Genomic DNA, 16,825 nt, shown 5'->3' with positions numbered 1-16,825 from the left:
TACCCCAACTTCTTTGCCCAGTTTCTTCAAATTATTTGCTGCCTCCTCCTTGCTCCACCCACTTACTTTAACTTCTGGAAATTGCCCACCTTCTTTCCTGAAGGTCTGTCATGATTTCAGAGGCCTGGTTCAATTCTCCACCCACCAAGCCCTGGTTATGACAGCAAGGGTGGAGGTAAGATGGACAAGGAATTAATGGCACCATTTCATGCTTGTCAAATGCAAAGACTCATTTTTTTTTCAAGGACACTCATATTTGAGAATCTAATGGGAGAATCTAATGGGTAAATCCTGACCCCAGAAAAACTCACAGCTGTAACATTTTGCAAATAGCATTAGGGAGTTTCAGGATACCCTGAAACCTGTCTGTGGACTTCCTATGAACATCACAAAGGGTGCCAAGCCCATCACACATGTTATATTTATGTATCTTTCCTTATCCAATGTTTCTGATAGCTTCCAATGAGGCGGTGTGGGGTGGTGGCATATACACATATAGGTTATAAAGTCAGGGATATGGAAGTTCAAATTCTAGCTCTTGTTTATTAGCTTTGTGACCTTAGGCAAGTTAACATACTTCTCTTGGCTTTCTTGTTTGCAAAATGGGGCTTAGAATCCTTACCTTGAGGGGTTGTTTTGAATATAAGAGTCACTATAGTAGAATTCACAGCCTGACACTTATAGATGATTATTTAGAGGGAGTGGGTATAGTTGTGGAAAGAAGTCATTTTGTCCAGTTCCAATCAAGTTAAAAAAATCCCTTTGCACCGCTCCTCTTGCTCTCAGGAGCACTTTCTCATATTGTAAAACAGAGGAAGACTGAGAAGTTTGTACTCGGTGAGGGGAGGGCTGAGTGGGGTCAATATGGAAGTGTGGGAGGGGAAATTTCAGGACAGCTTCTATGAGATACAAGAATCAGATCCAGTGAGAGACTCTGTAGATGTCACAGAAAGACCACAATCAGAACTAACCAGTGTACCAGGGGAGTGAATCTCCCTGGCAATGTGGAATATGACTTCCGGGGAGGAATCTAGACCCGGCATCGTGGGATGGAGAACATCTTCTTGACCAGAAAGGGGATGTGAAAGGAAATGAAATAAGCTTCAGTGGCAGAGCTATTCCAAAAGGAGCTGAGATTCGAGGCATGAGCCGATGAGTAGGGTCAGGCTGACTCTTAAAATGGGAAGCCAGTCAGGGTAGAGAGGCCCACTCAAGTGGAAAAGTTAATGCTTAGCAGAGTGAGGGTAATGATTCATGGCTTTGCTATGCTGAGGTCTTGGAAGAATGAGATGGTAAACCCCACACCAGCTGTGTGCTAGGAGCTCAGGCAATGTGACATTCAGCTGAATAAAACCTCCTACATTCCACAGCAGTAGAGGGGAAGCAATATTGAGAAGTGGTTCAAAGTGTGGTCACTGATGTCAGATTGCCTGGGGTCAAGAACTAGCACTGCCACTTACTGACTGGGTGATTTGGAATATAGCACTTAACTTCTCAGTTTCCTTAGCTATGACAGATGAATGAGAATAATATATACTTCCTAGGATTTTTAAGGAGATTAGATTAGATAATGCTTGCAAAGATTTTGTACTCAAATACTAGCTTTTATTTTGGTAATTATTTGGGGACTTGGGGACCCACGAGGAGCCCCTCTGCTCTCTGGGTCTTGCTCCAAGGAAACTTTAAGGACTAGCCAGATTAATGATTACTTATCTAGGTAAGGGTACTGTCCCGTCTCCAGGACACAGAGAAAGAGCACCTTGGGTCTTAAGAAAAGGTGGTCACCCTCTCTCCTTCTCTTTGCTCCTGAGAAGATGGCAGCGCAGCCGCCCAAGTCAGTGCCATTTGAATGTTTGAGTAACATTGTCAATCACCCACTGCAGAAGCAGTTTTCAGAAAACTTGTAACTGATCAAAATATTTCAGATAATTGGAGGGTAGACAGTGCCACAACATCTGCTTATGAGATAGGAAACTGCCCTGCTTATCGAGGGCAAAATTGCATGAAGAAGCATGATATTCCTATGAATCACTTTGCCTGGCAGGTTACCAAAGAAGACTTTGCCACATTTTATTACATACTACATATGGATGAAAGCAATCTGAGAGATTTGAATAGAAAATGTAGTGAAGTTAAGAACTGCAAAGTGAAAGTTGAACTACTTGGGAGCTCTGATCCACAAAAACAACTTAATGAAGATCTCTATTATGGGAATAACTCCGACTTTGAGACTGTACCAGCAATGTGTGTTAGGTGCTACAAAGCATTTCTGGAGAAGTCACAGTAAAGCTGCATCCATTCATTGCTGAAGGCCAACAATGATTATCATCTTTACAGTGATGTTCTAGGTTTTTCAGTCAATCAGTGTGTTATAAGTATGTTTCATAGCTCAAGGCCCCAACTTTTTTTTCAATTGACTTGTTTTTTATCTTAAAAAATAATTGTAGATGGAAATCAATGTTTTATTTGGCAGAATTAATAAAAAGTTTTAATTCAGTTTATGGGGAACATTAAATGTTCTTAAACAAATTGGACCTCTTATCTTGCCCCAATTACAAAAATAGTGGAACAAACAAAATTGTAAAACCACAAAAAATAATGTTATGTGTATGTTTTGCAACAATCATTTCTTCCCATTGTTTAACCTTAAGGCACCAATCCAGTGATGCCTAGCATTCTAATATGCTTAATTATGATCTTAATAAGTATTTAAAACCTCACTTTCAGGCCCAAGTCAATATCTGAGCCCACTGAGACTTTTAAATAATCTACCTCTTTATTAAGTATGTATAACTTGATGGAATAATGTCCTCTATTCACCTCTACTACCTCTCTTTTTACTCCAGGACTTACTGTATTGAATTAGCTATCCTAGTCATAGGAGTTCACAATCTTGGTTGGAAGTATTTTGATTCACACATACCTAGAGTGCGCACTTGTATCTTAGAAATATAGGAAAGAGAATGATTTATGAAATAAATCTTTAGCATTATTCTTGATTTTTGTTTATCTAGTTTATTTCATGAGGAAGTCAGTTTTTTGCTCCTGTTTGGACTACCTTGCCTCTGAAAATCTATATCCAGAAAGGATACTGTATGCTGTTTCATCTTATGCTCACTTTGACAAATGTATCTGTTTTACATGCATATATAACACAAATGTCAACTATTACATATTGGCATATTGGTTTAGATGGAAAAAAATAGTATAAAAAGCTGGAAAAAGAATTCTATTATGTTGAAGTCCTTAAATAATGTTAAGTGTTCTTTTATCAGTATTTCAGTTATAGGAGAATATAGGTAATTTCTGTGTACTTTGAGATAACTATAATTTCAAATTCATTTTGATATATATCAGAAAAGGTTGTTTTCAAAATAAACTGGGAATATAAAAAAAATAAAAAATAAATGATGGATGAGGATTAAAGGAAATCCAAAATTCTTTGCACTGAGGCCTGTAGGAAGGAGTCCAGCTTAATCTTTAAACTGCTTGGGATTTGGGCTCTTTTTCACGCTCAGAGAAAGCATGAGCCTCAGAGCCACAAGTACAGGTTTAAATCAGGATGCCACCGCCACGTATGAACTTAGACACTTTTCTTAAACTGCTTTGAGCTTCAGTGTCCTCGTCTATTAAATGGGGATACTTGCATCTCAAAGGTTAGCTTCTTTGACTTCTTTCTGCAGCAAGCCAGAGATGGAGAGGGCTGGAATGTGCAGAAGCTGGGGAGGGTGAGGCCAAGGACCACACAGTTCCATTACTTTGACTCACCTCTGCCTTATCTCCTTGTAGGGCTGGGGAAGGGGCAAATGTTTTAAGCCGAAAAAATGCTGTTCCATTTCAAAAACTGACTCCATTAAATTTGGGCAGATAATAAAAAATATATTTACAGCCTCCCCCTCCCCAGCCCCGAGGATCTGGGGGAAGGTGCGGATGTGTTGGACATCCTCACCTGGACTGGTGTTGATGTCACGAACATTGGGACTGGCGGTTTGGTGTGCTGAGCCCTCGATCATGGGGCTTGCCCTTATGAAGCCTGTTACTGCAAAGGAGAGGCTAAACTTGCATGTAATGGTGCCTAAGAGTCTCCCCCTGAGTACCTCTTTGTTGCTCAGATGTGGCCCTCTCTCTCTCTAACTGAGCCATCTCGACAGGTGAACTTGCTGCCCTCCCCCCTACGTGAGACCCGACTCCCAGGGGTGTAAATCACCCTGGCAATTCAGAATATGACTCCCGGGGATGAATGTGGACCTGGCATCGTGGGACTGAGAGTATCTTCTTGACCAAAAGGGGGATGCAAAATGAGACGAAATAGTTTCAGTGGCTGAGAGATTTCAAATGGAGTCGAGAGGTCACTCTGGTGGACATTCTTATGCACTATATAGATAACACCTCTTAGGTTTTAATGTATTGGAATAGCTAGAAGTAAATACCTGAAACTACCAAACTCCAACCCAGCAGTCTGGACTCCTGAAGACAATTATATAATAATGTAGATTACAAGGGATGGCAGTGTGATTGTGAAGACCTTGTGGATCACACCCCCTTTATCTAGTGTATGGATGAGTAGAAAAATGGGGATAAAAACTAAAGGACAAATGGGGTGGGATGGGGGGATGATTTGGGTGTTCTTTTTTCACTTTTATTTTTTATTCTTGTTCTGGTTCTTTCTGATGTAAAGAAAATGTTCAGAGATAGATTGTGGTGATGAACGCATAACTATGTTATCATACTGTGGACAGTGGATTGTATACCATGGATGATTGTATGGTGTGTGAATGTATTTCAATAAAACTGAATTTAATTAAAAAAAAGAACAAAACAAAAACTGACTCCATTAGCCTTCACCCTAGGCAGATGAATGGGGAAATGTGAGCACATAATAGGCCCTCGGTAAATGTTTTTTGAATGCATAAATGCTCTATAAAGATTTCTAATTGATTGATATTTCTTATTTTTTATTTATAGATGAGAAAAAGAAAACTAAGAAAGTTGATAATGAGCTCAACCCTGTCTGGAATGAGGTGATGTTAACATTTTTTTAACTTCGTTTCAATAGATAAGCTATATCTGATTGTCCCATCTTTGGGTCAGAGGTTAACTATTCTCTGGGGACATGGAATTTCTGGGTTTCTCCCCCATCCTCTCCATCTCTCCAGTGATTGTCTCCTGTACAGTAGTGGTGTGGTGAGCAGAGCCTGGATTGGGAGTGAGAAGGGTTGAGTTCTAGCCCTGACACAGCCACGAGTGTGCTGTGTGACCTTGGTCCAGTCACAGTGTGTCTGTGGGGCACATCTGTAAAGTGAGGGGTGGGATCAGACCATCACCAGAGTCCCAGAAGGAAAGTCCAATCAATAAAAACACATTTGCATGTGACTAATCTAGAACATTTTACACAATACTTTGTGTGCCTAGTTAAGAAGTGACATTATTTTTTTATGTTGGTAAAAATAATATATACTTAATATAAAAATTTTGAAAACTTCAAATAAACAATAAAAAGTTGCTTCTGTTCTCACTCTCCAGAATCAACTACTGTTAACATCTCAGATATTAATAAATTTTTATTGAATGAATATATTTTTTTAAAATATGTCTTTAATACTAACTAGCATCCTATAGTAAATGCAGTTTCATATTCCATTTTCTCTTACTATTATATTCTGAGCATATACCCACATCATTCAATTAAAAAATGTTTTTAATGACTGTAATATTCTACTGAAGGAATGTGATATAATTATATACCTCCTCCCACTGTCTATTTTATAAGTGGTTCAGTATTTAAGACAGTCGTAGCTATGTGTAAAATTTAATTCTTTCCAATGAGTAGGACTTTCCTATTCTGGATAATTTGTAAAAGTTGATGACCAGTCCCATTGTTTTATTTTAAAAGCCTAGTCAAATCTCCCTGGATAAGAGAAGTAATAAATGTCTTTGTTTATTCACTGAGTCACCAGTATGTGACAAATTCCCCTCCACAGCCTGCAAATCCCTTCCCTTCTCAATTAATTTACTCTATCTCTACAAGATGGAATAAAGACCATACTTCACATTTGAAGAGGTGAATATGAAAAGTTTCTTAATGCTTTTCTGAAAGGCCCTGCTGGTCTCATGTGGGTTGCGAAGGAATTCCACTTGTTTGTAATTTCATTGGAACCTGTAATATAGCCAGCTGGGCTGTATGTTCCAGGAGACCAAGAGGCCTGTCTGGTTTGGGAATCCCCAGCACCTCACACAGAGCTCCAAGAATAAAGCAGACAGATACATGTGAATCTGTTTATTGCTTTAGGTTTTGAATAATCCCAAATATCCCTTTATATTTGAGCTCAGTCCATGTGACTCATGCCGAGAGGTATGTGGTTATGTGAGCAGGCAAGTGCTCCTCTGGGCATTATCCATCTTATTTCTAACTTGTATTTCCCCCCTCACATTACAAATGTATTTACAAAGTAAACTTCCTACTTGCTGGCTTATAACCAAAATCAAACCTAAATGAAATGCCAGCTCCTGTACCCATTGGGATTGGTGGATATGGTCTAACATGAGCTATGAGATGCATTTTCCATCCATTCCAAACCCATTACAAGGAGGATCAAATCATTATTACATGCTGTTTTATTAAATACATTTATTATATAATCAATCAAAGATATCATTGGTGCTGTGTCGCCCTTTTTACATTTTGTCATTAGAAAACAATTTGTTATATTAAAATGGGAGACTCAGAAAGGTCAGCTGACTACAGCACAGACCACAGTGGACTTAAAATAAAGGGGCTGATGCATTAGAAATGTTTTCTTGGATTATTCATTCTCTTTGTTTGATAACATAATTAAGAAGAGCAAATAATTTAAAAATAGCCATTGTACAAAGCATGTTCACATACACATTTCATTTAATGCTTACAACAATTGTGATAGGTATTAAGTCCAGTTCTCTGTGAGGCAGGGGTTGGATGACTTGTTAAAAAGCCACACATCCTAAGAAATGGGGAGCCAGGAATTGCCTGCAGGTCCTCTGAGTCTACTCTGGTTGGTTTTCCTCCATCCTGCAGTGGCCACCAGCTTTAGAATTTCATCACTTCTATCTAATATTTTATAATGTTAATGAAAGAATTGCGTAATTCACAAGATTGTCGTGGGTGAATATTATGACCCGACTTGCTATGTTGGTGCATCTTTCTTATCCCTGATCCTTTTAACAGCCTTTCTGTTTTTATAACCTTTCTGTGAATAGATTTTGGAGTTTGACTTGAAGGGTATACCACTGGACATTTCATCTTCCCTTGGGGTCATAGTGAAAGATTTTGAGACAATTGGACAAAATAAGTAAGTTGCCTTAAACTGTTTTTATCATTTTATGTATTACCATTTATTTTGTGAATGAAACACATTTTTAATAATATATGACAATATTTCCAATATAACTGTGCTTTAATTCCATACCTTCCCCCCCACCCCTTCTGAGCCAATATCAGACATGGCTAATCAATCACAGTGCTTTTTCCCAATGGCTGCTATATTCAAAAGAGGCTTCAAACACCAAGCTACCACTAATCTATTCAATGTGCCACTTATGGTGAAACTTAACTTCAGTAGTCATGCCCTACTTCTGGCAGTTTACCTTAACTGTAGCTCTACTGGACACAACCCAAATAGTTTCTTCTTCTGATTATGTATGGTCCATATACATCTTCTTCAAGTTCTCCTTCCAGCCCCACTTCCATTTTAATGTCTCACTGGCCTTTCAACACAACAGACTTAAACCAGACTCCTCATCTTGCTGTCTTTATGAGTTTCACATGGGGAAGGGCATGGTGGTACCCATGGTGATACTGAGGGTTGTCCCCTAGAGAAAGCTAGGGAACTGCCCAAGCAGGTCCCCAGGGGGCAGGATGACTTCAGTAAATTCATCCATGCTTGGGTCTGGACTTTGACCTTGTATGACTCAGAACGCAATCTTAGGATCCCAATTCAAGCTAACCAAGTTCACAGGAGACCAGTGCTTAACTTTAGAATACATGTTATTTTCCATTGGAAATGAATTGCCTGGTGGGAGGGCATTCCTATCCTCTGATCAATGAATTCTCCTTCAAATCACACCACATAAGAAACCAAATTACTCTGTATCCTTGATTATAAAATGCCACTGATCATAAGATGCACTATTGAATTAATGACAGGTTTGGGGATGGGGAGAAGCATGATATTAAATGCCCACATCAACTGTAAGAAGCACCTCCATTTTAATGTAAATTAATACATTTTAAAATGTATGTCTTAGCCTCAGGCACCTTTAGTAAAATCATAAGGCTCTCATTGAGAGCAATAAATTAGAATGATTTAATTGAGGTAGAGTGACGCAATGTCCTGATTTGCCTGGGACAGTACTGGTTTATTGCCCCAGCACAATTATTAATAACATCCCTTTGACTGTCAACTGGGTCTTGGTTTAGAAAGTGAAATAGATGGTGCCCCTAGTCATTGAAGTCTTCTGCTTAAAGCCACCAGCCTAAGAGCCTGGATAGATATCTACCATCTGGACAGTACTTTGATAAGTGCTGCCTATGTTTGCCTTTGTTCAGATCCTTTGTTCCATGCTTCTTGTGATTGATGTGCTTTTTCTTAAGCTGTGTAAATACATTTTGATGGGTGTTGATCCCATTCTCTTGGACTAAAAAACATTCTAGCTTAGTAAGGTTACATTGGTTATCTCTGCTTTGAACCATTATGTGATTCTCTACCTTCCACCCTAACTCTCATGATGGCCTTATTTCCCATATCTCAGAGTGCTGGGGAATGAAGGGTAGAGCTTTACTGTCACCTCCCATATGGTTCTAATAATAGTCCCTTCTCTTATTTGCTTTCCTCTTTCTGCAAATGGCACCATCTTTTATATACTAGGCCAGTACTTTCAAATAGAAATATGGTGCCATGTATATAACTTAAAATTTTCTAGAAGCCTGATTTTTTTAAAAAATAAAAAGAAACATGAGATGAATTTTAATAATATATTTTATTTAACCCAGTATATCCAAAATATTATCATTTCAACTTGTAACCAATGTTGTTAAAATTACCTAGATATTTTACATTCATTTTTTTTCCTTACTAAGTCTTCAAAATCCCGTGTGTATTTTACGCTTTCAGCGCATCTCAGTTCAGACTAGCTACATTTCATGTGCACGCTGGTCCCATGCGGCTTGTGGCTACCATATTGGACAGCACAGGCCTAGACCACTGGGCTCACGACCTCAGGCCTCACTGGATCCTCTCTTGTTTTCATATTATCCAGACAATCACCAAATCTTACTTTTTCTTCCTTTCCAGTGTCTGTGCCACGGGCTTCTTACCTTTTCTCGTTTATCACTTTGGGCCTGAACTATTTTAACAAATTCTGAACTTGTCCTCAAGGATATAACACTGGCTTTGGTCCCAATGTACTTTATACCCTGTAGCCACATCAACCTTCCCAATGTATCATTCACATCATATAATCATATAGCTCCCACATCTAAAAAAGAAAAATATAAAACCTTCAATGGCTCCCTTTTACCAATAGGATAATGTTGATCCCCATTAGGCTAGAATTCCCAGGCTCTTCAAAAGCTGGCCCTGGGCTCCCTTTCTAGAGCTTCACCTGCTGTTCTTCAGGAATCCAGTTTAGAAGTGATTTTTAAAACAGTTCCTTGCCCATGCGCCAGCCCCGAAGTTCTGGTTCAATTAGTTGGGGACAGGGCCAGACCTCAGAATTTTTTAAAGCTGCCTGGGTCATGGACTGTACAGCCCGGGTTGAGAACCATTGGTGATCCCTGTTCTCCCAAATCTCCTTGTCATTTCCCTCATCCGTAGTTTGGGTTCTGGCTTTTGTCCCTCCTGGATCCCTCTGCCCTCATTTCTGTTTCTTAAAATCCTTTCCCTAGTAACTGAGATGCCATTTTCTGTAGCACTCCCTCCTTCCCACTGAGCCTGAAACCTTTCTTCTTCCTCTGACCTCCTGCTGCAGTCATTCCTCTACCAGCCTTTTTGGCAAGGAATCTAGTGATGTCTCTTTCATTATTGTCCAGAATGTAAACTCCTCTCCCAACCCTTAGTCATGTTGAAGTATATCTTTATTACTACTTCATGTTGAAGTAGTAAATCTTTGGCTTGGATTCGTTCACCTCCATTTTTTCTTGTGCTTGTCACCTTTAGCTGGATCCTCCAGGGAAAAACATGCACAGAGAAGCAAGCCAGGGAAGGAAGGTTTTGTTGCTACTTGGGGTCTTGGCCCCAAACCCCACTCTGGAATTATGGCCCTGGTGCCTTGGGCTGAAGCACATAGATGACTGAAGAATGCTTTGGCTGAGAGCAGGCAGGACTGCACTCCCACCTGTCCCCAGCCCTTCCTTAGGTTATTGTCCCATTAGCCATTCTGCAACATGCTGCAAAGAGGCAGCCCAAGAGGACTGAACCTCAATTTGAGAGAATCCAGTGAGACCATGCCAGGGGAAGATGTCCGTCTGAAACTACTACCCACATCACTGTAAACCCAAATATTGTCTTTGGCATTTGCCTCTTTAAGTTAGAATTCCTAATACAGAACGAGGCAGCTCCGTTTTTAGATCCTGGGGTGTAAGAATCTATACTTACTATTTTCCACTATATTGAGCAAGAGCCTTGGATATATATAATAAGTGCTCAAAAAATACCCTTTGTATTCCATTGATCCAAGGCCATGTAGTTGTGTATAAGTTAAAATGAAATGCCCATGTTGTAATTCTGAAATTAAGTTGGGTCTTCTAATCCACATGTATTTTTCATGTATCATGTTTCTTTTTTCTTTTTTGTTTTCTCTGAAAAACTGCAATTAGATTGTTTGTGACTTTTAGAATAAGAGAAATGAACTCTTTGGTTTGATTGATTTGGAGGGGAAGGAATCTGAAGGGCATAGAGCAGGAGAACAATGAAATATGTCAGGAGAGAACCAAGGGACAGATGATGGTAGAGGTAGTCAGTGTGTCTGGAGGGGACATTGATGGTGGCAGTGGTGGGAAGATGGAGACAGTGAGAGGCTGTGCTGGGGAGAAGGGAAGCCTGGGCCACTTTGCCTGTCACCCAACACTGACTCTGTAAGGGAACAGCACAGGACAGAGCTGCTCCTAAACCTACTTAAATGGACAGGCCATCACAGGCCATGTCTGCACAGTGTCCAAATAACCAGCTAATTCACAGCAATGGCCTTTAAACCAGTTTGTTGACTGACATGTTTGCACAATTTGCATTTGATTAAGAACATCTTTCTTTCTTCAGTGATACAGTTTCTGGTTTATTTTAGGTGTCTAACAAATGTTGAGTAATGCAGCGAGGCGCACTGAGGTTTGAAACTACACATTCTGTATATATCTTATGTGGGACACAATCCTCTATAGTACAGTTAGTTTCTAAGGAGGGTTTAGCAGAGCCCTGGTTTAGCAGAGACCCAGGTCTCCCAGAGGAGCCATGTGACAAAAGCCTAGTGAGCTGGCATCAGAGCTTTCATCTTTGTTTTTAAAAAGTCCTTGCTTTCCTGGAGGTTACATGTTTTCAGAAAAGCCAGAAAAATAGACAAATACATGAAGAAAAATATAATGGGCCAGGCACTATGAAGTACTATATGCTATGAGCTAAGAAGGAGGCTGATATATCCCATGATGAAAAATGAAGCTTAGTGAAAGGGTAGAGAGCAATTAAGGATTGGGGGGAAATGATACAGTTTTAGCTGAGGTAGTGATAAGGTGCCAGTTGAGCAGAGACCTGAACAAAGTAAAGGAGTGAGCCACACAGCTCTCTGGGGGAAACAACATTCTAGGTAGAGAGACAGCAGCAAGTACAAAGGTCCTAAGGAAGGAGTAAGCTTAGGGTGCTCAGGAAACACCAAGGGGGCAGTCAGGTTGGGGCACAATGAACACGAAGGGGTAGGTGGGGGTAGGAGATGATAGTGGTGAAGCCACAACATGCATGGCTTTGTGGGCCAATGGTGTGGGCTTTGGATTTCATTCTCAGTGGAATGGGAATCCATTCAAGGTTTTAAGTACAGTCTGATTTAATTTTAAAAAGGTCACTGGCTTTCTGTTTGGAGACTGGGTATAGGAGTCAGTTAGCAAGCAGGGAAAACAGTATTAGGAGACCACATATATTTATTTCATACTTACTGAAAACACAGTAGGATCCTTGGATGACAGCAGTAATGCGCAGAGGACAAATCCCCATCCTAAGGCTCACCTAGGCATTTAGCGTGCATTTATGGAGGTAGTTAATTTGTAATCTCTCTGAACATGGACATTCATTTAATTATCTATTTATTTATTTTAAAAGCAGTTTTATTGAAATATAGTCATACACAATACAATCCATCCAAAGTGTATGGTCAGTGGCTTGCAGTGTAATCACAGAGTTGTGCATTCATCTCCACAATCGATTTTAGAACATTTTCATTACTCTGAAAAGAAAAACTCCATATCCCTTATACCTCCCTCTTACTAGCACTAAGCATTGGTGTGGTGCCTTTGTTATGATTGATGAAAGCATATTAAAATATTACTGTTAACTTTAGCCCATAGTTTGCATTAGGTGTATTTTCCCCATATACCACTCTATTATTAATAGTGTAATACTGACTAACATGAAAGGACATTCTTATATTTGTACAGTTAACCACAGTCATCATCCACAAAGGGTTCACTGTGTTATACAATCCCATGTTTTATCCTCTAGCTTTCCTTCTTGTGAGGTACATAGCCCTAAACTTCCCCTTTTAACCACAATCACACGCCTAGTTCACCACTGTTAATTATACTCGCAATAATGTGCTACTATCAACTCTATCCATTTCAAACATTTACAGTCAACCTAATTAAAATTTCTGCAAAAATTAAGCATCAGTTCCCCATTCTCTACCCTAAATCTATATCCTGGTAACCTATATTCTAGACTTTAACTCTTTGAGTTTACATATTATAATGAGCTTATATTAGTGAGATCAGACAGTATTTGTCCTTTTGTGTCTGGCTTTTTTTCACTCAACATAATGTCCTCAACATCATCCATGTTGTCACATGCATCAGGCCTCATTCCTTCTTACAGCTGAATAATATTCCATCATACGTATTTACCACATTTTGTTTATCCATTCCTTGGTTGATGGACACTTAGGTTGCTTACATCTTTTGGCAATTGTGAATAATGCCTTTATGAACATCAGTGTGCAGATGTCTGTTCGCATCCCTGCTTTCTGTTCTTCTGGGTATATACCTAGTAGCAGATTGCTGGATCATATGGCAATTCTATACTTCCTGAGGAACCACCAAACTGTCTTCCACAGTGGCTGTACCATTTTACATTCCCACCAGCAGTGAATGAGTGTTCCTATTTCTCCACATCCTCTCCAACACTTGTAGTGTCTTGTTGAATAGTGGCCATTCTAATAGGTGTGAAATGGTATCTCATTGTGGCTTTGATCTCATTTCCCTAATAGCTAGTGATGTTGAACATCTTTTCATGTACATTTTAGGAATTTGATTTTCCTCTTTGGAAAAATGTCTATTCAAGTCTTTTGGCTATTTTCAAATTGGGTTATTTGTCCTTTTATTGTTCTGTTGCAGGATTTCTTTGTATGTTCTGGATATTAAACTCTTATCAGATAAGTGGTTTCCAAATACTTTCTCCCATTGAGTAGGTTGTCTTTTCACTTTCATGTCAAAGTCTTTTGATCTGCAAAAGTGTTTAATTTTGTTGAGGTCTCATTTATCTATTTTTTTCTTTCGTTGCTTATACTTTCGGTGTAAAGTCTAAGAAACCATTGCCCAACACAAGATCCTGAAGATGCTTCCCTACATTTTCTTCTAGGAGTTTTATTGTCCTGGCTCTTACATTTGATTGGTTTTGAGTGAATTTTTGTATAAGGTGTGAAATAGGGGTCCTCTTTCATTCCTTTGGTTATGGATCTCACTGAGATATATCACACTTGGTGTTATAGCATCTACCAAGTATGAAGACCAAGTAAGCACACAGTTACTGTGGCATTATTATGATGGGAATTTTTAGGCACAACAGAATAGGTAAATTTCAAGAAAAACATGCAGCTGGTCTTCATTACCCTTTCAATCTTTCCCGCCCCTTCCTCTGGTCTTTCTCCCCCTGGTTCCCGCTAGGCACTCAAGTGTCTTTATCTTCCAGGGCTCCCACAGGGAAACAGGCTCAGGCCTGCTCTCTGAGACACACGCAGCACCCTCTGCCATTTTTTTTGCCCAACAAATCTTGTCTGTCCTGTGTCTCAGCCCCTCAAAGTCCTGCTGATTGCAAGACATTTTCTGAGAAATTAGAGGTATAATGGGTGCTAATAGTTTATTCTGTTTACGTCCAAGAAATATTTGCTTTTGGACTGTGGCCAGCAGTGACTTCCTTAATGGGAATTTGGTATGGAAATTTTATGTCCTATGGCCAGGTCATTGGGGGAGGTATTTTTAATTGAGAGATTAGTTCTCCTGCAAATTTCACTGCTTGGTTGTTTGCTTTCTCTCAGTGAGTCTGCACCGTGATGAAGTGCATGATGATAATGCCCATCTGGAACTCTGACTTTTAGCCTGATTTCCACCAACTCAACAAGACATAGACTTTGGTAAAATTGTCTGGACATTTCAGGAAAAAAATTTTAAATCCATCATGGAAAAAGCTGTATGTTTGTCCGAAATGTGTGTGCATTTGGCCCCAGATTTCCTTCTTTTTTTTTTCTTTTTCCTGCTAAAGATTTGGCCTTCGAGGATCTACTTACTGCTCAGTGTGAGGTTTCCCTCATCTGGAAGTGCAGGGTCGGGGCAGAGGATTTTGTACCAGTTAAGGAATGTCCTGCCTGTTGGCTTTCTTGTTGCCATGGAGATCGGCTGTGTAAATAGGCGCTCTCGCTCAGCATCTGTTGCTCCAGGACTGTATGCAAGCAGTGCCAGGTTGCCCCGGTTTCCTGTGCACCCATGCCCACACCTCCAGCAGCCTGGATGGGGACAGACTAAGCTCACACAGTGCTGGCATGTCAGCTGCATCCTTCCTCCAGTACCAGGAGTAGGTTGAATTGTTCAGTGCAGATTCTGTCCTTCCTCACTTTATAGTCATGGAACCAGCCATCTAGGCTGAATGAAGGTGAGATAAAGGCAGTGGAGCCTTTTAATCACGTGATGAACATGAAATGATATTTTTGGTTTAAATGTCAGAGGGAAGAATTTTCCCATGGGCCAAAGAATGAGAGTTCCCTCTGAGGGCAGGCAATGGCTACCACTTGCAGGACATACCATGTGCCTCAGAGAGGTTTAGCAACTTGCTCAATGTCACACAGCTGGTATGTGTCAGAATCAGCACTTAGATCCAATCCTGTACTCTTGACTTCTACATTACACTGAAAACCTCTCACCACCTATAAAATGTAGGTGGAATTGCCATTGATCGTTCAGCTAAAATGGCAATCTTTTTCCTTTCTAATTTTGAAAAAGAAAATAAGAACACTCATTATCAGAGTATTAGCACCTCCTATAAGGTCTGCCTTAGGTAGACTTTTTAAGCAGGTGTTTTGATACTGTAGAAGAGTAAGTCATTTATGTTCCTGCTCTACAATGGACAAGATAATGTTCAGAGATTATATCTCATCTCATTTGATCATCACAATGACTTTGAGAGGTGGAGATGAGACTTGAAATTCAGAGTGGTTGAGGCTGGCATCCTGGCCCTGCTGTCACCGCCCTTAAGTTCTTGAAGAACTGTCTTTAGGAGCTAAATATCACGGAACAAAAGATGCTTTTACGTTTTAAGGTTAGTGTTTGTTTGTGCCAGGGAGAAAAAAGAGGTACCAAATAGAGGTTTCACATTGCTGTTCTCTCTGTATGAAAGGTTCTTTCCCTCAAACTGTAAAGCTGTATGCTCTTGTCACTTGGCTTCAACATCTCTGACCACCAAACCTGCAGCACCCCCCCTGGTTACTTTGCATCTCATTGCCCTGTTTTATTTCTTCAGAGCCCTGTCTTTAGGGAGCTCTTATGGTTGTGGGAACTGTGGAGGGAGTCCATCTGGGCATGTAGACATGGTTGGGCTTTAGACAAGTAAGTATCTGAGGATAAGTGTTGGTCCGTACATCTGCTTTATCTAGCCTAGCATTCACCACCATCTGAAATGTTCTTATCTGTTTATCCACTTGGCCTACCCCTGTTAGTCAGTAAGCTCTATCTCTATCTTGTTAGCATTGTAACATAAAATATATATAGCACATAGTAGGCTCTCAATAAATATCTGATGAATGAATGAATGAACAAGTGAGTTTTGATACTACTACATGAATGACATTTAACATTTCCAAAGCAGTTTGCAACTGTCACATCGGCTCACTGGTAATAGCCGATTTGTGTGGAATCTGTCTGCCTCAGTTCTCTTTACCTGGGGTTAAGCTGCAAAGGGTCAGAATACAAGGGAAAAAGCTCATGACCCTTTGCAGGGACACGTGGAACTTAAGACTGAGCTCAAAGGGTGGCAGTGGATGGTTGGGCTTGTAGAGCCAGACAGAGGCTGGTTAGAATCCCGGCTCTATTGAATACTAGTTGGTGACCTTGGTCAAGTTACTTAATCTCTCCAGTTCTCAGAATTGTCATCCTTAAAATGACCATAATTTGGGAGGTATGCTTATGGCTACAATGAAGTAACAGGGACCAGATTTACCTCCCACCTGACACAATTAAAAAACTAGACAAAATATGTGTAACATTGCCTTTGAGATATTGGACTTTGGCATCACAAGACAGTGATCCCTGATAGAGGGGAGATAAATGGAG

The 16,825-nt window shown here is 40.0% G+C and overlaps 1 protein-coding gene across 5 annotated transcripts in view; it reads left to right on the top strand.

Moving 5' to 3' along the window:
• The window catches only part of MYOF (myoferlin), a 161,645-nt gene that overhangs the window by 17,467 nt on the left and 127,353 nt on the right, over window positions 1–16,825 (top strand). For all 5 annotated transcript variants that reach the window (XM_037803987.1, XM_037803990.1, XM_037803985.1 and 2 more), the window contains exons 2-3: window positions 4,966–5,021; window positions 7,237–7,328. In XM_037803987.1, the coding sequence (XP_037659915.1) occupies window positions 4,966–5,021; window positions 7,237–7,328 (148 nt within the window). The remainder of the gene's footprint in view (window positions 1–4,965; window positions 5,022–7,236; window positions 7,329–16,825) is intronic.

Source organism: Choloepus didactylus, chromosome 15, assembly GCF_015220235.1.
Source record: "Choloepus didactylus isolate mChoDid1 chromosome 15, mChoDid1.pri, whole genome shotgun sequence".
Taxonomy (NCBI): Eukaryota; Metazoa; Chordata; class Mammalia; order Pilosa; family Megalonychidae; genus Choloepus; species Choloepus didactylus.
This window is presented reverse-complemented; position numbering and strand designations above follow the sequence as displayed.